Source organism: Acomys minous, assembly GCF_964271855.1.
Source record: "Acomys minous genome assembly, chromosome: 13".
NCBI classification, from domain to species: domain Eukaryota; kingdom Metazoa; phylum Chordata; class Mammalia; order Rodentia; family Muridae; genus Acomys; species Acomys minous.
The window spans coordinates 82296609-82319277 of NC_140495.1; the positions used below are offsets into that span (position 1 = coordinate 82296609).

General features: G+C 39.7%; 1 protein-coding gene across 1 annotated transcript; it reads right to left on the minus strand.

Moving 5' to 3' along the window:
• Window positions 1-5720: 5720 nt before the first annotated feature.
• On the minus strand, window positions 5721-19565 carry DAZL (deleted in azoospermia like). Its single transcript, XM_084754664.1, has 11 exons — window positions 19305-19565; window positions 16221-16364; window positions 15731-15822; window positions 15175-15226; window positions 14651-14714; window positions 14429-14568; window positions 12856-12927; window positions 11316-11366; window positions 10531-10644; window positions 8936-9034; window positions 5721-7635 (listed from the first exon to the last, which is right to left on the minus strand). Exons 1-11 carry the CDS (start codon window positions 19305-19307, stop codon window positions 7573-7575), a joined length of 894 nt encoding a protein of 297 aa, XP_084610790.1. The 5' UTR covers window positions 19308-19565; the 3' UTR covers window positions 5721-7572.
• Window positions 19566-22669: the final 3104 nt, after the last annotated feature.

Genomic DNA, 22669 nt, shown 5'->3' on the forward strand with positions numbered 1-22669 from the left:
CCCTCTCTTCCTTAATGTCCAGCCTGATTTATTGTGGAAAGGAGTAATGGCAGCCTTTCCAGGGCAGAGGGGACAGAGCTGTCATAAACAGCTGGGCTGACTCTTATCAGCACAGACCAATTGTCAGCTCTGCTTTCTTCTACCATAAATATTTCACTCGAGACCGAACTAGAAGAGTGTGTCTCTAGCCACTTTATGCTGGGGAAGACGATATTTGTGATTATACTCTTAGTGTAGTTTTGGTAATTTTGTTTTCTGTAAAAAGGAACCAATTAAGGATTATAAAACCTCCAGCTTCCTGAATTGCTTCTATTGCTTAAATTTATAAACAGCTTTCATGACCTGAATATCCCAGTTATTCAGGCATTTGTTCCACTGTTAAAGACCCGGTGAACTGGTATCTGGGAGTTTTATATGGATAGGGGAGGCACATTCCTGGCACACTGCCTTAATGGAGGTACACTTAAGATAAAGTCTTGCCTTGGGAAGACAAGCTAGAGACTAAACTAGAAAAGTTTGTTCCAGACCAGTTAAAAATGTAAAATATAGCTACCATAGAGCTTAATTGTACAATGGTAGTTTCAACTTCTGCTATCAGGAGACAATGTTTTGCATTTTTGTGGGCTTGGCCTACAGCTACAGCCATATCGGACAGATGTTTTTAACTCTAAACGCAATGCAGAATTACCTATCATTCCTTTGCTATGCAGATTGAATATTTTGCATGAGCATTCAAAAACACATGTTTATAGTTTTAGCTTTTTAAGTCTATTGTTTTCTACCACCAAATGTACTCTCTACAGATGGAAACTCAAGCCTTTGATGGGTGGTGAGGAATCGCTCAGAAGTATGAGTTACACACAGATAGACATATTACACGTAATGTTGGGAAAGACTAGGTTACAGTTTTCCAAATATGTAAGGGAGGAAGCTGTATCTGAAAGAAACATTTTAGGAATTCCAGACGATAATCCTCAACAGCTGGCCCTGCCTGCCATACTTGGTCAATGGGACTGCTGCTGCTTCCCTTTGCACCACTCCCCAGCCCCCACTGGCATCTTGTGACAGCAGACTGGCATCCTCATTGATGCTGCTCCTTATTACATTCAAGACAGCAGCAATAAAAGCTGGCACAGCAATTAAGCAGTGTGGCATCCCATTTTTAGTTTACCTTCAAAAGCAGCCAAGGAAATCTGAGAATGTGAGGCTTTACAGCTACAGGGAACTATGGCAGAGGACATGACTTTTTGGAACTCAACAACTTTCTTGCAGGGAGGGTACCTAACACTGAATGAACAATTACAAAGAATGTGTCAAATTTTAATACTGAAGATGTGGTTTTGGGTTGAAAATTCTGATACTCCTCAATCATTCTACTTCAAATACCATAAAGCAGGTTTAAAGCAAAATTTGAAGACGTATGTAGTGTAGTTTAGGATTTTCATAATATTAAAACCTAGTTTGGTCAGAGGTAACCAAATCGTCTAGATAACAGTGTTCTGAAGAGCCTACCAGACATGACCACTCTTTATACTTTATAGCCAATGAAAGTCTTTATTTCAGCTGGCAGGGATTATACTCAGGTATTTGGAACCTAAGTGTAGCCCAAAAGCATTTAGAGTAAGGGGCTTTTAAAGGCAAAACCTGAATTCTGGCACTCTGGTATCTTGTTCGGCAGCTGCCTGTGAGAACTGGGGGTGGGGGTGGGGGTGCGTAGCAAGCAGTTTAACAGAAGCTAAGCAGTTAGCTGGAGGGGAGGTTTGCACAAGCAGGACATTTAACAGAAACTGAGATAAGCTAGCTGGGGCATCCTGGCCTCAGGTTCCTAGAATAAAGCTGTGTATTTTTCCATGGGATTCTCCATCAAGGAGATCAAATTCTAGTTAAACCTGAGGTCTCAGCAAGGATACAAGATGGAGGATCCTATGCGTTGTCTAATCTTGTCACAATCTCCACTGGTTCTATAGGTATGAGTCACATTGTTGACTTGTCTTGTTCTAGGGGAAATAATGGGTCCTAGGGGACCGGTAACTTCATTTGTCATGCAGTTGAGGATGCAGGGTGCCACCATTAGCCCGATCAAGAATCAACGGACAGTAAGGTGGTCAGCCAGGGGGACTACGTAAACAGACTGACACTAATTATTAGATCTATGTTTCCTTTATTTGACATAGGCCATGGAGAAAGCATATCAATTGTCAATGTATATGGTAATAGCCTTGTTTTCCCCCAACAGAGTGCTTGAGTCAAAGCTAAAAGCTCAGTTTGTTGAGCTGAGGTTACTCTGCTTAAAGACTGGCCCAGACAGTCCACTGTCCTTGTACACCTAATCCCATTTTGGGCAAATCTGCTGCCATCTGTGAACCATACCTCGTCTGGTGTCCTCAACAAGACTTCAGTCGGATCAAGCCTGACATACTGTATCAATATATCAGGTTAGTAATCTCAAGGCAGTCATGCTGGGGTCACACAGGGTCATCACCTGGCAGGAGACTGGTGGGGTTGAGGGCTGATGTCTTGCAAAAACAGATGCAGGGTTGGTGCAGAAGCAGGGCTTGGTATGGAGTCACTTAGGTATCAGACATCCATCGGGTGACCCTCTCAAGGAGGCAACAGAGTAGAGTGTGGGGATGTCTGGAAGTTTGTGCCTTAAAGTTAATCTGTCAGCTTCTTTTATCAGCCGGGCAGTAGCAGCAATGACCAGTACACATTCTGGCCATCCAGCTGGGACCAGGACAGGTCTCTTGGACAGACATGCCACTGGTCTTTTCCATGGTCCAGGCTTTGCATGAGGACCCCTGTAGGCAATGCCTCTGGCCTCATTCACATACAAAGGAAATGACTTAGTAACGTCTGGGATGGCCAGGTAAGGGCAGATACCAGGGCCCTTCTCAAGGCCTCAAAGGCCCTCTGCTCAGTCTCAGTCCATTGCAAAGGCTGCATACCATAACCCTGTTGCTGGCATAGTGAGGCTTAGTAATCTCAGCAAATAACCCACAATATCTAACCAACCCCAAGAATTCCCATTTTTTTTCCCATGTGGGGGCAGGGATTTGCAGGATGCCCAAAACATGGTCTGGCAAAGTGTGTCTGCTGTCCTTCCCCTAGGTAGCCTGGCTATGTGACCTAAGGAATGCACAGCTGAGCCTTCTTGGCTGAGACCAGAATACAGGGTTTGGAGAGCCTCTAAAACTCTTTGTCTGTTCACATTCCTCCTCGGCGGTCGTAACTTTGAGGCCATCTACACATCACAGAGCAGGGTGCTTTGAGAATATTTTTTGTCTAAATTCCAACAGATCTGCACTCAGGTCCCCCCCCAAATAATGCTGGTGAGAGCAGGGCATGGTGGTGCATACTTTTAATCCCAGCACTCAGCGAGGCAGAGGCAGGCTATCTCTGATTTTGAGGTCAGCCTGGTTTACTGGTTTATCACAGCCTGGTCCGGAACAGCCAAGGCTACAGGGAAACCTTGTCTTGAAAAGCCAGGCCAAACACACACAACAAAAACAAACCAATGCTGGTGAGTCCGAGCCCCTTCTCATGGCCTTATTTGCCTCATTTCTGGTCTGTTTCCCCAAGGACAGAAATCACATGGGCATTTCCTTCCCTGTTTTCAGGTGTATCTCTGTCACAAACTTTCTGAGCAATTTCTCAAAGTTGACTTATTTATCCCTTTAAATTCCTCTATATCTGGAGCTTTCTTATGTCTGGAGTGAACTGCATGACAAAGGCAGAATCAGTGGCTTGCTGGTTTGGGGGACTCTAGGTCTATGGGGGTAAATAGCCAGTAGGTGTCAAAAGCCTTCCCAGAAACCCAGTGTGCAATTCATCAAAGTAACTAAGTAAGTGGTATATTTTCAGGCTGCTACTTTTAACCCTCTCAATGTTTATTTTAAAAAAGAAAAAGCACATTACCTTAAAAGTTTCCAACAGGTTTTAAAGGACCTGTGGGTTTTTGGGGCTTCCAATTATTTAACTAATAGAGGTCATAAACATGAACCTGTAAGTTTAACTTCCAGGTCAGGCAACGATTCTCTCTTCCATGCAGTAGGGTTGAGAACAGGCAGAAATTTTGGGTCTCTCTGGGCAACCTGGCTGTACCACAATTTGGGTCACCAACTTGAGAGCACAGAGTTTTGTTTGTTTTTTGTTTTTCCCTCTGTATGGCTGTCCTGGACTCACTTTACAGACCAGTCTGGCCTCAAACTCATTCAGAGATCCACTGCCTCTGCCTCCCCAGTGCTGGAATTAAAGGTGTGCGCCACCACACCCGGCTCGAGGGCACAGGTCCTAAGCCAGGAAAAATCGTTATTAAACTGGTGGCTATGTGTTTACACAGGCATCATATATACTCATACAAATGCATATTTAAAATGAATTTTAGACAGGCAGTGATGACACACACCTTTAATGCCAGCACTCAGGAGGTAGAACCAGGTGGATCTCTGAGTTTGAGGCCAGCTTGGTCTATAAAAGTGAGTCCAGGACAGCCAAGGCTGCAGAGAGAACCAAAGGGGGGGGGGGGAGTTTTAATTTCAGCTATTATACTGTCAACTTCAATCTCTGATGATTCCCAAAGCTCATTAGTATCCTGTATAGCCTTGATGTCTTTTCTATTTAAGTGAGCTATTCAGAGCTTATCAACTATTAAGATGTATGGGTATCTCCAAGAATTCATGCACCTATGGCTTCCTTTGCAGAATTCAAAAATATTAGCATTAGAAATGGAGATCTAAAGACAGGTGTGGTGGCACACACCTTTTAATCCCAGCACTTTAAGTTTGAGTCCAGCCTGATCTACAAAGTGAGTCTAAGACAGCCAAGGCCACACAGAGAAACCCAGTCTCGAGGGGAAAAAAACCAGTGATCTATGGTGCAAGCACCGATCTTCTCAATGTACAAGTAAAATTTCAAGCTTCCAGAGCAGTGAGTATAACTTTCATTGCATAGATACTGGTATAAATTACCTTGGAAGCACTCTTAAGTGAAACAAATGCAATGTGAATCCTTAGGGTATATACAGAGACAAGAGTCAGAGGTCAGCTCTCAAAATGGGCAATAAACAAATTCATCTAAAATAGGGGGAGGGGCTTTCCCAAGTGACTAAAGTCATGTATACTCCAGCATTTTCAACAAGTACCACTGTTCATGCACTACATTGAAAACTCTATTTTCAGCTTCATATAGTATTTTTCTCATAGCATGTGTACAATGGTTGATAAAGAATGGGCCCCACAGGCTCATATATTTAAATGTCTAGTCCCTAGTTGGTATGATGTCTGAACAATATTAGGTATGGGCCTGTTGTAGGAAGTGTCACTAGGAGTGGGCTTTTGAAACCTATAGTTTAGAGCTACTTCTCCAGCACCATGCCTGCCTGCATGACTCCACCCTCTCTGCAATGATAAACTAAGCCTCTGAAAATCTAAGCAAGGCCTCATGAAATGCTTTCTCTTATTAAGAGTTGCCTTGGTCATGGTGCCTCTTCACAACAATGAAACAGTGACTTAAGATGTACATATATATGAATGTATGGATATAAATATGTACACATATATACTTAATTTTTGTAAAATGTCTCCACATGCTTTTTATAAATTACCTGCCCAGCTCAGCAAATTCAGCATATTTACAATTTTAAATCACAAGGATTTACATCGTCCACCAAAATTTCACATCATTTCTAAACACATGGCAAATCAGTGATATTTTTGAAAAAATCTTTTATTCTTGTATGCAAAGATAGTATCAGCAGTAGGTAATAGGAACATACTTTTAAGTTTAAAATTAATCTTCCATTTTGAAAGGTTCAGTACTTGTCTCCTCTTTCTCCCTGCTCTTAAAATACTTTACTCCAACAAAACAGCAGACAAAAGTTTATTCCCTTACTTTCCCTTAAAGGCATATGGCAACAATTATAATTGCTCTTCAGAATTTAGGGTATCATTCATAGTTAGCTGGATATTTAATCACAGAATGGTACATGTAAGAACATACACACACACATTACAAATACACTGAAATAAACAAAGGACATCCTGTAAAAAGAACAAATTTCAGGATACTTCCTAGTTTTCTGGTATACTGACCTCTTGGTGACTTAAAGTTTGTGACTTCAGATACAGAATAAAATAGTTAAAGATCATTAGGGACACTTGTGTTATAAACCATGGTGGTTCTATTAAGTTAAGATAAGTGGGATCTCCATGTTTGAGGGAAAAGGGCTAATTTAAGACTAAACAGGCATTTTAAAACTCATGTACCTGGCAGGTTGGATGATGTACACCCAGCTGTTTCCCTTAGAAAGGCACTGTCCCAGCGCTATATCCCTAAGGCTTATTAGCCCTCAACCGCTCATAAACTGTTAACTTTCCTACTTTATACCCTGGAGCAAATCCTGACAAAATGGAGTACAGACTGTAAAAAACTATGGGTACAAAGGGTCTCTGATGTCACAATGCATAATGTCCAATAAAGAGACCACCTAATCTAAAAACATCAATTTTAGCATATTCTTGGGATACATTTATGGAACAATTTTTGTGGTTTAGAAATGTCAAAATTATCTACTTTGACTGTTTTGGACATATTCTACTTTACAAAAGGAAGTACAACAGACTAACAAAACTAAAAATATATTTACTCTGTATGCAATAACTAATATTTTGAGTGTTTTTATAAAAACAATTTCTTTCAGGTACTCTGATTAACTTTTAAGTGACATAAAAAATTTTCAGCACTCTTCACTACCAGTATTTTGCACAATTTTAACACAGCCATTGAGTTTGGCATTTTAAGAAAAAAAGGAGTATTGACTAAGAATAGCTTATACACCTAGTGAAGTTTAGTTTGTCTCGGATTCTTTAAAGAAAATTATATCCAGGATTTTAGATATCCTAATTACCATCCCAACCAAATAAATAGGATATATGCATATGTGTGGATTCTAGATAAAGGGTAAAATATTTTGTATAAATGTTAAGACCCACTGATTGGACTGTTAAGAATCTGTTTTCCTGGGTTTAGATAAGAAAGACTTCAATAAAGCTAACTATATGTTGAGTTCCACTGATTAAAAATGCAGTTCTAAAAAGTATGCTTTTGTGGCCAATGTTTAGACAAATAATAAATGTAAAGCACAATACTGTTAATACTGTACTGTTCAGGTTGAGAAGTGAAATGCTTGTAGTCAAACTATCAAAATTCTGACCTTTCAAAATAGGTTTATAAAATCCTTTTCTTGAAAATTAGTACTTGCTTTTGAACTCCTAAAATGCCGATGTCAATTAAAAGTTCTTAAATTATATCTTAAAAGTTATTCCTTTCAACTATCTTTCAATTATTTGAAAATTATTTTTTATCTTTTTTACTTGCAATTATTTTTTTTCAACTATAGTGAACACAGAACCAGTTTCTATATAAACATCTAATGAACAGATTCAACATAAAACTAGGTAATCTAATATAACTTCTATATAGAAAGTCTGAGTATGGCTTGTCAAATTTTCTGTACTAGTGAAAACCTTTTAGTCTCTTAATACTCAAAACCAACAACCTCCTGAGACTAGAAAGTTAGCAGAGATGATCAGATTTAAGCACTGCCCGACTTCTTCGAAAGTGATGCACTCTCTTATCCTAGAAGACAAAAACAGTCCTTTTAAATCATTGAAAATTCCATAGTACCACTACTGACTTAAGATTACGAAACAATCATTATATTGTTTTAAGCTTTAATATTATACATGAGGAAAAGGAGATCATTTAGTGGAACTCTGCAACAACAAACGCACCAACTGGTGAGGCTATTAAATGACGAAATTAAAAAAGGAATCCCAGTAAACTCAGGAATTGGCTAGATTAGAAACCAAATCTCTATTAAATCCAAACATTCATAGTCTCTTCCACTTCAATTCTGGATCAACTTCTATTTCTTCCTACTTGGCGATTCTCAACCTCAGTTTTATCCCCTTTCCCTCTCCGCAATGCTCAAATATATTAACCACGTAGTTCTTTTGTTCTCCATAGTCCAAAAGCTTTGAGTTACATTCTGCTTTCAGATTTCTCTTTTACTGTGGGGTCAAGTTATTATTTTCACATCTGCCAACTCTCACAAACTTTTACATTACTTTCCCATTTCTCTGTGTGTATGTTGTGTCCCCTACGTGTGCACATTGAAGTAGGTCTGAGGTGAACAACAACTGGAGTCTTTCGGATTGCTCTCTTTTTTCTCTCTCTCTTTTTTATGCACGTGTGTCTTTGGAAAATGTATACTTAAATCATTTCTATAATTTTCTTTCCTTCCTTTCAGCTCTGTCATGCACCCCCTTGTTCCCTCTCAAATTCCTGTTCTCCCTGCCTTTTCAAATGAGAGGTTTTCTTTTCTTCTTTTTATTTCTTTTTTCACTCTACCCAGCTATCACGGGTATGAGGTGCTCAGAATCCTGTTTTTGCCTTCTGAGGACTGAATTCTAGGTAGGACACTAAGCCCACGTGGCATTTATGTGGTTCTGAGTTTAAATTCACACTTGCTTGTAAGCACTTGTTTGTTTTTGAGACAGGGTTTCTCTGTCTAGCCTTGGCTGTCCTGGACTCCCTTTGTAGATCAGGATAGCCTTGAACTCACAGTGATCCACTGGCCTCTGCCTCTTGAATGCTGGGATTAAAGGTGTGTGCCATCAGTAAACACTTTATTCACTGTGCCCAACCTCTCATAACCTGTTTACCTTCTGAAGTTTACTCCCCTGAAGACAAATTACTTTAAGATTCACACTGCATCAAACACACCGCTGGGTAAAACTCAACTACCATAATGATTTACTTGGGGTTATAATAAACACTTTAATTAATCAGTATAAAACATGTATTATGCACCAAAGGAAAAATGATTCTTTAATGTTAACATGCACACACGGTTTACTCAGCATACTGTTCCTACCTTAAAGTAGTCATCTTGAGTAACAAGAGAGTTTCTCAGTCTGTTCTCAGGGTTAAATAGACAAGAGACCACTGTCTGAATGCTTCGGTCCACAGACTTCTGAAACACAAAATTTAAAGACTACACCTTTTAGTCACCACTAACGGTGTTTTCAATGTATACTAAGCATATCCATTTACTTCTAAGATATTTTCATAATGTCAAACAATTACGTTTTTATATATTCCTTCTAAATTAATGTTTTAGTATCTTAGCAAGATTTAAAAAGCTGGTTTAAGCACTGAATTTATTAAGACTATGGTATTTTCTTGAAGCATTCATTTTCCTATTACAGAAGAAATTAGGAGCTTTACTATTTCAAGAAAAAATATTCAGAATGAAATCTGTTAAGTGTAATTATACAGCAAGATATTTTAATTGCTACATATACATGTTTAAATTGTTATATATATTATATATGTGTGTGTATTTATATGTGTGAAGTTGATTTTTTGAAATAGCATCTTATGGTAACCCTAAGCTTGCTTCAAATTTGCTATGTATTCAAGTTGTATATTACTGTACTCTCCATTTTTATTAAAAAAAGATTTATAAATAAAATAAAGATTTATTATGTATACAGTATTCTGCCAGCATGTATGCCTGCACGCCAGAAGAGGGCACCAGATCTCATTATAAATGGTTATGAGTCATCATGTTATTGCTGGGAATTGAACTTAGGACCTATAAAGCGCAACCAGTGCTCTTAACCTCTGATCCCTATCTCAGACCTGTTTTTAAAAATTTAAGACTGTGGATTGGCCAGGCAGTGGTAGCACACGCCTTTAATCCCAGCACTGAGGAAGTAGAGGCAGGTGGATCTCTGTTGAGTTCAAGGCCAGCCTGGTCTATAAGGCATGTCTACAACAACCAAGCTACATAGAGAAACCTGTCTCAAAAATCCAAAACCAAACAAACAAAAAACCACAAACAAACAAAAACAAAAGGTTATGGATCAAATCAGGCGATTTGTTCCACTATTGTTCAATAGTTTTTTCTAATAATGAGTATAGATGAAGGATCTGTCCAATGAAACCTTCTATTAAATACACATTTCCAACATATCAACTGCTTTAGTCATTCGCCAACATAAGTTAGAAATTGGAGCGAGAATACAATTAAAGAAATGACTCGTTAGTTCAGTATCAAATAATTACCATTTTAAAAGTTAATATCATACATGTCACAGAGTACCACAAATGATATGTATTACTATTTAGCTAAATACAAATTTTAAATTATAAAAAAACAAGGCAAATATAACTCATATTTATAGAAACCTGGCGACTGAATTCTGCCGAGTCATACTAACCAACAATAACTAAAATTGATTGAAGAAGAAATGTAATTAGAACAGCAGACAGAACAAGGGAATCATAAACTCTCAAAGTGTCTAAGATTCCACTGTTTTGTACATTAATTGCAGAGTTAAATTCCCTAAGTTCTGCAGGTTGTAACTTTAATTTTTAAATCCAGGCAAATAAATTTACTCCTCAAGGAAATACTATTAATAAATATAAATATATAAAAATAAATAAACAAAATTAGATGTTTGCCTTTTGTGGGCCATTTCCAGAGGCAGGAGCAGCATCATGAACTGAGCATTCATTTGGCAAAACTTCAGTTCCTGGATCAACTTCGCTGCAGTGGTAGTTAACAGTTGTATAAGCCTATATTAAAATAATGAAAAAGAATGATTAACGAGTAACACCTATATTCTAAGTCATCTTTTCTTCAAAATGCTGTTATTTCATAAACTTCTTTAAATTAAATGGTCAAAATTTTAAGTCTTATTTTAGAATGTTTTCTGTCAATACTATCAATCAGTAGGATTCTAAGAAAAGTGACTATAATATGAAGTAATGGAGTACGTGAGAATCTCTCGGTATATTTTTTAAAATATCTAATCTTTATGAAAGTTAACAAGAGCACAGGTATTTTACAGTTAGCACCATCTTTTTAAAATTCCTTTTATTAAGTAATATTAATGGTAAGATCCTTCTCTCCTATACATTTTCTCTAGGTAGCCAAGTCAGAGGCAAATTTTACCAAGAACAAAAGGCTAATTCTGAATCTAATATAATACTAGCTTTCTTGGATTATGTATTATGCCAACAAGTAATCAAAAACATTATCTACAAAGCAGCTATTTGTGACTAGGCATAAAAAAATAATGTGAAAAACAAAAAGCAGTTTCTCACTCATGAGTATACAACTGAGATAATAATAAAATATATAATATAAAAAGGCAATTAAAATATAGACATACACAGTATGGCAAAAGAAATGTATTAGAAAACACTGTAAGACTAAGAAGAATATGCTCAGCTAATTCTTTTACCGGAGGTATAACATAACTCCTCTGCTCTCCAGCAGGCCACTGCGGTGGCATCTTAAGAAAAGGAAACAAACATTGTTTAAACACGTATTTTTACAAAAGAGGTGATAAGACAATGTTAAGATATGTATTGTGTCGACTCAATTTCTTATTATAAAACAGAACTTCTGACATTTGTTCTTAGTTTCTTCTATATAGAAGCTCTCATTTCTCAGAAGCTGGCATTCCGGAAAAATTAAAAAGACAGAGGCTCTTGGAAATTATTACACAGCTAGAGTCATAAATATGGTGACACTTATAGGAAGAAATTCATGGAACTGCTATTACATAGCATCCAGCAAAATTAAACACTACCAAATAGACTCTGGTGCTCTAAGTATTGAGTATTATTTTTACTTCAACCTATCCCATAAAAATTTTCAATAATCAGCCTGGATGTTTTTCAGTTATTTGACAGGAATGCATATTGATGTAAGAACAAAATATACTGAATCTTTGTGAAAAGTGTGAACAAAATTTTTTCTTGTCAAAATACTTATCTCTAAAAAATATTGATGACTGATTTATAGACTAATTCTACTTTCCTTTAATTTTAGGCAGTTTAAATAATACACTGTGGCAATTTTATATAAAGACAGACCATAGTAATATCACTCAAGTTATTTTCCATTCTCTTAACTGATCTGGTAACACAATCCTTCCCGTTAGGGCTCAAGGAACCCTGGGGAAGAAAAGGCAGCTAGAATCTAAGAATCAGAGGGGATGGGAGACACCAAGAAAACAAGAGCCTTCTAAATCAACTCAACAAAGCTCATATGAACTCAGGAATGAAGGCAACATGCACAGGACCTGCGCAGGTCTGCTGCATATGTATTATGGTTTCCAGTTTCGTGTTTTATATGATTCTTGAGTGTGTCAATGAGTGATTCTCTAATTCTGTGCCTTTTCCTAGGCTCTTTTCATTATTTATTTTGGTCAATTCTGATGTGTTAGTTGTTATTATCTTAGTATACTTTATTATTTTCATTTTTATGGTGGTTTGAATAAGAATGACCCCCTTAGGCTCATATACTTGAATGTTTGGGGTCACTAGGGAATGGCATTATTTAAAAGGATTTAAATGTATGACCTTGTTGGAGGAGGTGTGTGTCTAGGGGGTGCACTTTAGGGTTTTCAAAAGCCTAAGCCAGGGCCAGTATCTCTTCCTGCTGCCTATGGATCCAGATGTAAAACTCTTAAGCTACATTTCATCACCATGTCTGTCTTGGTACTGCCATGCTGATAATGGACTAAACTTCTGAAACTGTAAGCAAGCCCTAATTAAATGCTTTCTTTTTATGAAAATTGCTGTATTCATGGTGTCTCTTCGCAGCAATAGAATACTAAGAACTCTAGAAGCCTGTTTATTAGCAGTGGATCTGAATGAGATGGAAGGTGAGTGGTGGGGGTAAAGAGTGTACAGGAAGGGGAAACCATAATTAGGAATATATTATATATGAGAAAAAATCTATTTTCAATAAGAAAAAAAAAAGAAAAGCAATACCTGATAATTATAAACAGGCAGCTGATACCCAGTGATGACTTGAACAGGTGAACTTGGATAAGGAGGGTATGTCTGAGAATAAAGTTCAGAAAAAAGGGAAAAAAATATTAATAAAACAAATTTAAGAAAATGAGAAATAGTATTATTCACAATACAACAAAAATATAATTTTTCTCTTTTCTATATGTAACAATACAGGAGCCTAAATAAATTTCTGGCTTTATGAAAAAATATTCCTTGTCTAACAATAAATATTGGACAGGAAGAAAAGACAATGTAAATTACTACTTTTCCAAGCCATATCTATCTTAGTAGGTCCGTGTACACTAACTATAAGTATAGTAATGGAGCTCAATCAATAAATCTTCTGTTTCTTTATAAAATCATCTTTGCAGGCTGGAGAGATGGCTCAGAGGTTATGAACACTGTCTGCTCTCCCAGAGGCACTGAGTTCAATTCCCAGCAAGCATATGGTAGCCCTTAACCATCTATAATGTGATCTCATGCCTTCTTCTGCCAGGCAGGTACACATGCAGACAGAGCACTGTATACTTAAATCTTTAAAAAACTATATAAAAAAGCACATTCACACAGTATGTATTCACAGCAATAACAACACAGATAATCTCTAATATCCTACAATGTTTATGATTTTTTCTGTATCTAATTTCTAAAAGTTAAGGGAATTTATGAGGTAAAACTGGAAAAAGGATAAACCAACATTATCTATACTGGTACTTATTGACTGAAAACAAGTAGTAGCACAAGATGAATACCTTGTATCAGTAATTACCGTAAATGTTAGGAGTAAGTAGAAATGTTCTTCTAAGTCATATTTAGATCAAGAAAAATAAGACACGGTTGGTCTATCTTCTATTCACATAAAAATATACAGGATTTTACTATTATATTTTTCTTTCAAGCAAAAATGTCTCTCAAATTGAAAAAGAAAAATGTACCAAGGAGAAATGTTATTTAGCATCAATAAGAGTCAGTAAACATGAAAATTTAAGTATTAACATAGCTTAGAAAAATTAGAGGCAAAGAACTTATGATTTATAGATAAAACCTACCAATTATAGAACTAAAATAAACCAAAGTGTCAACAACTTATATGAGGAAACATTTTGAAAGCACTGCAATTAAAACACAGACAAACTTATAAGTCTTTGGGAAGAATCAAGTAAGAAAACATACAAAGGTGTTTCTGAACATTTAAAGAGCCTTTTCAAATTTAGAGACCTTTTTCCAACCAGAAAAGAAAAAAGGAATAGTAAAAGTCTTATGTATATATTTTTTCTGTGTCTGAAATATTGATCTGTGTGAAAAAGGAATATATTTAATGTATATATCAAGGTCCTAGAATAAAGGCTTACAAACTACAGAGGCAGACTTCAGCTTAAAATAAGGAAAAAGCAACTAAAAATGAAAGAGTAGAAACAAACTCCTTATATTTAAAGTATTCCAATAAGAAATCGAGTGTATTATCACTTAACATCCAACTGTGCGTATACCTTCAGAGCTTAAGAAGACTATTAACAAATACAAGAACATTAAGGTCGGCAGTTTTTACCTGGACATACTGAGTTATAGGATTCATCATGGTTGGAGGCTGCATGTATGTCTCAGCATTTGGACTACTCCAAACACTCTGAAACTGTGGTGGAGGAGGAGGATTAAAAATCAAAGGACGCGGCTGCACATGATAAGTACCTTAAAAAATAAAAAAACCAAAAGTTACATGGAGTTCTCTGAAAACAAAAACAGTTTCATCAAGAAAAAATTCTTTACTCACATAAATTTTGTTTCCTGATTGCAGGGCCCAGTTTCAGCTTTTTACCATGGAAATTTATCTGTGACTAAAAACAGTAACAAATAATTTAATCTTTCATTTCCAAGACGTAGGCAAACACTCCTGTGCTCAGCCTTACTACTCTACTCAGTGTCACTATGCACCAAGTTGAACTTAGTAAAGCCATTCATCACATTTCTAACCCTGTCTCTAGCTGATAAGAGCCATAGGCCTCTAAGAAACCAGGTTCTGAAAAGTTTCATAAGATTATATTCTGAGCCCAGTACTCAGGGGGAGCAGAGGTAGGCAGATCATTGTGAGTTCGAGGCCAGCCTAGTCTACAAAGTGAGTCCAGGACAGCCAAGACTACACAGAGAAACCCTGTATTTAAAAAAAAAAAAAAGATTACATTCTGATTTTAAACAGAAAGGAAGCCTATTTTTCTCTGTATTTTATATAAGAGTGAATATCCAGGACTTACTCAACACTAAAGCTAAAGAAGAGTTTCCTCAAAGACTATTACTTACTTCTACTATCTTCTGCACATCCACGTCATTATAAAATGAGACAAATCCATAGCTAGAAAGGCAGATAAAATAGGAAATCAAAATTACATAGCACCATCACTTAGACCTTCTAGCATTCTATGAAACAGAAGTGGTGATAATTAAAGGTCAATATGCTGTGATAAATATGCTGAAACATAGGAAACAGATCCTCTCTAATACCACTGATGTTTTCTTAGTCAAGTATGTCAGAATGTGTTAATAGTAACATTCATTAACCAAAATTTATTATCTAAGGAAAGACAGCTAAAATTTAAGATGTTGTGAAATGTGCCAAGAAAATAATTATTTGATAATACATTTGTGTGAAATAAGAGATAGAAAATATTGAAAAATATAGGAAACTGACTAAATAAAAGAACTGACTAAAAAACTCTATCCATAAAGCAAATTATCAAAAGCAACCATTTCATTAATGTTAAAATGCCCATGTTAACTCTTGTGTGGTTATCTGGGCATTTCTCTGGCCATGCTTAGTTCTATAAACAATAGCCTGTTATTAAGCACGATTACATACCCCTTTGACACACCAGTTCGATCAGTGATTATCTTCACTTCTTTTACTGAGCCATATCTGGCAAAGAAACTCCTGATTTCGGTTTCATCCATCTATGGAAAAGAATTGAACTTCAAGAATGAAAATTAAACATTCAAAACTTCTCATTGTAAAAAGAGCTTTGATTATGTGCAAGTCAATCTCTAATATGCCCAAAGAATTCCACTTTGTTGAGTGTATTTTTAGTCTCTATGGGCTAAAACCAAACCTGCATAAAACTTAAAACAACAGAAATCCCTTTTAGGTCTACATATCAGCTCCCATCATCTCCAACATTTTAAACAATTAACTTAAGTTTACTGAGATTAGCTCTCCACTATGTTGCCCAGGCTCCTCTTGAACTCCTGGGCTCAAGCACTCCTCCAGCTTCTTCCCACCTCAGCACTACTTGCCTTCTTCTTGGCTTCGTCACAATGTATTTTAAAGTACGAATGAAATATGAATACAATACCCTAACATCAATTCCACCAACAAAAACGGTGTTTGGCATGATTTTGCCTTCTGGCAAAACATATCCTTGACTGGTGGCTGCGGAAGACTGGGTGCTGGCTTCCCTGGAGACAGCTGAATTTGAAGCCTCAGAAGTTGTGGCAGACTGTAATTTGGAAAATAAACAATTTAAATATATATTTAAATATAAACACATATACATATGACAAATTATATAAAATATCTTAGCCGGGCGTGGTGGCGCACGCCTTTAATCTCAGCACTCAGGAATAGATTTGCTTTCCTAATAGACAATCTACCTGTCATTTCTCAAAAATTTTTCATCCAAAAAGAAACTCAAAGGCCAGGTGTAGTGCCACACACCTTTAATCCCAGGAGCTAAAAGGCAGAGGCGGGTGTATCTCTCTAAGTTCAAGGCCATCCTGGTCTACAAGTCAAGTCTAAGACAGCCAGGGATACATAGAAAAACCCTGTCTCAAAAAAAAAAAAATTAAAAACTCAAACAATAATTCTGTAATTTTTAGAGAACTCTCTCAAGTTCTCCTTTTATGGATGAACTGTTTGATAAATAATGTTATTTCCTGTGTATGTACAATATGCGGATATATTTTTCAACTTAGAAGTATAGTAGTACTTCACCAATTAACCAGAGTGTAAGAAATTATAAATTCACTGATTCTCAGTACTACAGGGGTACTCAATATCTAGAAACATTTCTGGGTGTCCCCAGTAAGGTTAACTTTTGGCATCTGGTAGACAGACAGCCAGAGACAGTTTTCAAATATCCCATAATGACAACACCAGCCTCCTACAACAAAAGATTACTTGTATAGGGATGTGCTGAAAAATCCTGATATGGTAGCACTAGAACTGAAGAGGAAAATAATTGTTGGGGAAGAACTTGCTTTTCACTGATAGCTGTGAGTTCGAGGCCAGCCTGGTCTACAAAGCAAGTCCAGGACAGCCAAGGGTACACAGAGACCCTGTCTCGAAAAAGAAAACAAAAAGACACCCTCAATTGTCTTATAATTATTTCTTTATACAAAAGTAAAATGGATGTTTGAGGACAAGTTAATAAAAAGGAAAATGAAAATAAACTATTAAATATTATAGGATGCTAGATTTGGGCTTAACTAGGGTAAATATAAAATATAAATATAAAATTGGTCCCACCTTAATTTAATAGTGCAATATTTACTAAGGAAGGCACACCATATTCTGGTCCTTATCCAGTAGGTGGCACTCAAAACTAACAAAGCAAAGTACTCTACTTCAACAAGACCTGAACCAACCACAGGCATAGTTTGCTTTATATAGTGTTATTTAAAATTGCCATAGATGCTTTGCCTACATTTTAAACATGACCAAACCTATTCCACAACCAAATCCTCGTAAGTAAAAGTTTGATGTTCACGTAAATATAATTTTAAAATTTAGAGACAGTGTCTATTTACTATATAGCGCTGGCTGGCCTGAAGCTGGCTCTATAGACCACGTGGCCTCTAACTCAGAGAGACCCATCTGCCTCTACCTCCTGAGTACGATTACTTATTTTTAAAGACAGTGTCTTATGTTGCCAAGTTTGGCCTGGAAGTTCTGAAGGGCTCATGTGATTTTTCTTGCTTTGGTATCTGGCCCCCACTGCCTCCAGTAGTTGAGATTTTACACACACACACACACACACACACACACACACACACACACACTGTCTCTCTCTCTCCTGAGCCCGGTGGAAAAGTGAAATCTTACCCATCAATAGACTATAATAATGTAAGACAGAATTTACTGATTATATCTTCAAAAGAGCTCTGGGTTTTGCGATGAGAAATAGTAGAATACTAACAATGAACTTGGAGGCTATCATACACAAACTCTTATATACAGTAGCAAATTCCATTATGTTGAATATCTACATATCAAATATAGCTAGAAGCTGAGACTACTGTTATTAAAAATCCCAGGATAACATCTTTGAAATTTAATTAAATCACTATACAAGCAAATATTCATGTATGTTAGAAATACTGGCCAAGATAAAAGTTTGCAGTCATCAAATTTCTAATTCCAATTTAGCAGTGAGAAAACTGTCTACACAATATCCTAATACTGTGATTTTAATTGATAGACTATTTATTTCACAATTACTCCAAATATTTACACAAAAAGTTCCCACTTAATTTTAACATTTGTCATAAATTATAAAGTCTTCCTTTAGCTTTAAAATGAAAAAAAAAAAACACGAGTACGCAACATATAGCAGGCTTGTGACTTAATGGCTATAAAAGTCTTTACTACTGTTTTTAAGACGGGGTCGCACTCTCATAGCCCAAGCGAGGCTGGAACTGACAGCCTCTTCTGCACTGGGATTACAGCAGAGCTGTCCCCGCCCACCGCCGCCTCCATTCTCCCCTCCGGTCACCTGCCGCCTGCTCCTCCCCCAGACCACGCACAGGCGACGCAAAGCCGCCCCCGCCCCCCCCCTCAGGCGCAACTCCTGACAGGGACCCGCCAAATGGCGGCTGGGACGACGGTCCCGCGCCCTTGGCCTGCTGTTAGCAGCCAACCCACAACTCCACAGGCCCAGGCCTCTTTGGCGCCACTTGGCGGAGGAGGCCGCGCCAGCCCCTAACCCGGAAGTCGCGGCGCGCGACAGAGGGGCGGGGCGGGGGCGGAGGGGGGGGATGGGCCGCGGCGCGCCTCTCCCGAGGCCTGCTCCTGAGGCGGGCGCCTCAGGCCAAGGGCGGGAAGGCCATGTCGCGCGACGCCCAGGTTGTGCACGTGGCCCGCCCTGGAGCAGGCCGAGGTCCCCAGGACGGGGGGCGGCTCGTAGCCGCGGGCCTCACGCCACCTCCCTGAGCTTGTAGGCCGCAAAGCCAGCAAGGCCTCAGCTCCCACCCTCCAGGGCCGTACCCCGGGGGCCGTCAGGCGGGGACCCAGAACCGGAAATATGGCCGAACTCCTCTTTGCCCTCTCCCCACCCCCCGCCCCCCGTGCTACCCCGAAAAGGCCGAATTTCAACCTCCGTCTGAGGAGTTGCGGCCTCCAGCGGGTCTTGCACCGCCACCCGCCACTGCCCTCGACTCACCATGATGGCGGCCGGAGTTCGGGTGGAAGGAAAAAACAACAACAACAACAACAAAACTCGAGGTGGAGCAGAAGCCGGCGCGGCTGGCTGCTGCTCCGGGTGGCTGTGGAGTGGCTGAGGCGGCTGCCTGGCCTCCCAACCGGCGGGCGGGAAGAGCCGAGGCGGCGGTGGAAGCAGAGCCGGAGGCCACAGAGACACCGGGAGCTGTGAAGTGAGCGAGGCGGGGGTCGCCGAATCACTGAGGCGTGGCCGGCGTGCCCGGGGGGGTGACTGTGCGTGGCCGGCCTCGTGGTGGGTCTCAGCCAATGGGTGGCAGCGCTCGGCCCTCGCAGGGGGGGGCGGGAGGGGGGACCCACGTCGCCCACCCGGGTGCGTAAGGGGTGCGCACGGGGCATGCGCGACATACGGTGCCCAGCGCCGTGTTAGGCCGGATTCCGGCCACCCCCCCCCCCTCTCACCTCACCCCGACACAGATGGAAGGACAGACTCATGTGACATATTTAAAGCCCCTTTGAAATAGAGTTGCGTTCTGAGTCGTGGCCAAAGTTTTTTGTTGTTGTTCAGAAAGCGTTTATTTAGGTTATGGGCCTCAAAATGGCGCCCTGAATGCATAGGGTTATCCCCGTCCGAAAGGCTTGGCCACCGGGCTTAAAAATGAGTAAAATGCATGCAGAAATAGAAAATAACGAGAGAGTCTAGAAACAGGCATCGCCTGGCCGGACCTCTTGACGCCTCTCTGCCGCATGTGGGAGGTGGAGTCCGGTTGGATGAAGAAAACGCTGCCCAGGTCGCTGGCCAGTCAGGACTTTTTTTTTTCTTCCTTCCTTCCTGCCTTCCTTCCTTTTTTCCCCCTTTCAAGTAAATTGTGTGCCTGAATTATCAAGTACAGTGGACACAGCAGCAAACATATGAGAGAATATTTCTTCCCTCCTGGAGTTTAGGTTGAAATGGCGGCGTTTCTCTGGTAGGCTTTACCAGAGAAGCTAGACCTGCCGAGAGAGCTCTAGAACATTCTCAGAGAACTACGGCCCACCTACAGCAAAGCCAGTGTGTGGTGGGTGGTGATAATCCTACACTGCAGAACCATTTAAGCACCCTATACCTTCATGCATTTCCTCCTCCTCCTCCTCTTCTTCTCTCACAAACTCACCTTTTATACAGATGAAAAATATTAAAATATTTTTTTGAGCTAGCAAAACGATAGACTTAAAATTGTCATTAGCTATACAGTAATGATGGATAAAATAACTAGCTAACTAGTCCAGGCACCCATTTAAAACGGTGAAAATTCCAAGGTACTGAAAATGAAAATAAGCTCGAAACTGCTGCGGTGACAATCTGAGCCTCCTCTGACCTTTGAGAGGTGGCTACATTGTAGTGTGGGCAGTTGTACAAAGTGCCTGGACTGTCCTAGTTTTAGTACGGAGAAAATATACCACAAACGATCTGGGATGGCTGGTTAATGAGTGTGAACTAGCCAGTTCTCGCCTCTGTAGCTCCCAGCCTAGATGTGTGGGGGGTGGGGGTGGGGGTGGGGGATGGGGGACGGGGTGAATGGAACTGGCCAGGTGGGAGAGTGCAGAGCGCGATCTGGAACTGAAAACCCCGCGACACCAGTACCCTTGAATGGCATCGTCCTAGGAAAGAGGGTGGACTCGAGGGACGAGAAAGTACGGTGGAGACAACCGGAACAAAAATCATTTAACTCTGGTTAGAATTGGCAACTCTATACCTGCGTCGTCCAAGCTTGGCATTTACATCCATGACATGTTTGTTACTAGAATCTCAAGCCAGGAGCGGTGGCACACGCCTTTAGTCCCAGCACTCGGGAGGCCGAGGCAGGCGGAGCCATGTGAGTTCGAGGCCAGCCTGGTCTACAAAGCGAGTCTAGGACAGCCAAGGCTGCACAGAGAAACCCTGTCTCAGAAAACAAACAAAACAAAACAAAATGATGGAACCCGTCTCCCCCACTTCACTATCCCCTGCCCTGCAAAAGATTCCTAGACACCGCATATCTTAAATGATAGGAAAAAGCAGACATAAGGCAACCTGGAGAGAGATCAAGCGAGCCTACAGACAGGACTTTTTTCAAAGGTAAGCCTAGTGACGTGGGCCTCCACAGTCTCCCAATCTCCTCCTAATCCTGGCTGCCTCGGAGGACAGGCTGAGGCAAACAAAAGTTCAAGGCCTGCCCTGACGACCTAGTGACACTGTTTCAAAATAAGGAGAGAACTGAGGGTGCAGCATGAGGCAGAGAACTTGCCTAGCATGGACGGAGGATGTCCTGGGTTTAACTCCCTGTAAACACGGTGTGCGCACGCGCACACAAGCACATGCATGCACACTGAGAAGGCGCAGAGCCCTCACAACAAAGGATTATAAAGCATTTGCCATGAATAAGAATGGCACATTTGGATTGTGTTACTTTTTTATTTTTCTGGTTTTTTTTTTTCTTTTTTGATCTTTCAAGACGGGCTCTCACTTTATAACTCTGGAACTTGCTCTGTATACCAGTCTGGCCTCAAACTCACAAAGATCCGAGTGCCCTTGCCTCCAGAGTGCTGGGATTAAAGACATGCACCACCACCTCCCGGCTCTTTCAGTGCTTTAAATACACTTTAAATAGAAAGCTAATAAATATCTTTTCCCTTAAGTACTTAAGAGGACTCGGGATGTTTTACCTAGTAATCCCCTCCTCCCAGTTTGAACTGGTCAGTTTGAGTTTCATCTTTCTGTTAGCCTCCGGTAAATCATCCATCATGCTTTTAGACCAAGCCACACAGAGAAACAGCGTTTTGCTCATCCTTTATTTTTGTGCATTTTTCAGATGTTCCTGGGTTTTTTACCTTCTACTTGTGGTAAAATCTTTTTTAAAATTTAATGAAAATATAATTATGTCATTTATCCTTCTCCCTTTCCCGCTCCTACCCCTACCCTGTACCACCCGCTTCCCAAACTCCTGGGACCTCCTGGATCTTTTTAACCACTGTTACATATGCATTCGAAGCAATAAATAACGTAAGGACAACCGGCTGAGCCTATGCAGTGTTCTCCGCATGCTTGTATTTCAAAGGCTGACCACTTAGTATTATCAGGTGCCTCACCTGCCTTCTCTCTTCACCTAGGGGTGCTGAGATTCTCCACCCCCCCCCCAACCCCCATCTTCCTTCAGAGGATGTCACCTGGTGGTGAAATTGCTCCTGTCTTTGTTTGTTTGTTTTGTTTTGTCTTTTTTGTTTTTGTTTCTCAAAGGCCTTGGGATGTTTTAAGTAGTAAACTCCTTCTCTCAGTTTGAACTGGTCAGTTTGCAGCCTTGTTTGCTGCCCTGGCTGTCCTGGAACTCTTTTTGTAGACCAGGGTGGCCT

Excerpts from the sequence above, each read along its gene's own strand:
- DAZL (XM_084754664.1), bottom strand. Across the intron at positions 15,227-15,730 it reads CGAACTGGTGTGTCAAAGGG|CTATGGATTTGTCTCATTTT; the intron begins GTATGTAATCGT and ends CTGCCTTTCTAG. Across the intron at positions 12,928-14,428 it reads CTATAACTCAGTATGTCCAG|ACATACCCTCCTTATCCAAG; the intron begins GTAAAAACTGCC and ends CTTTATTCTCAG.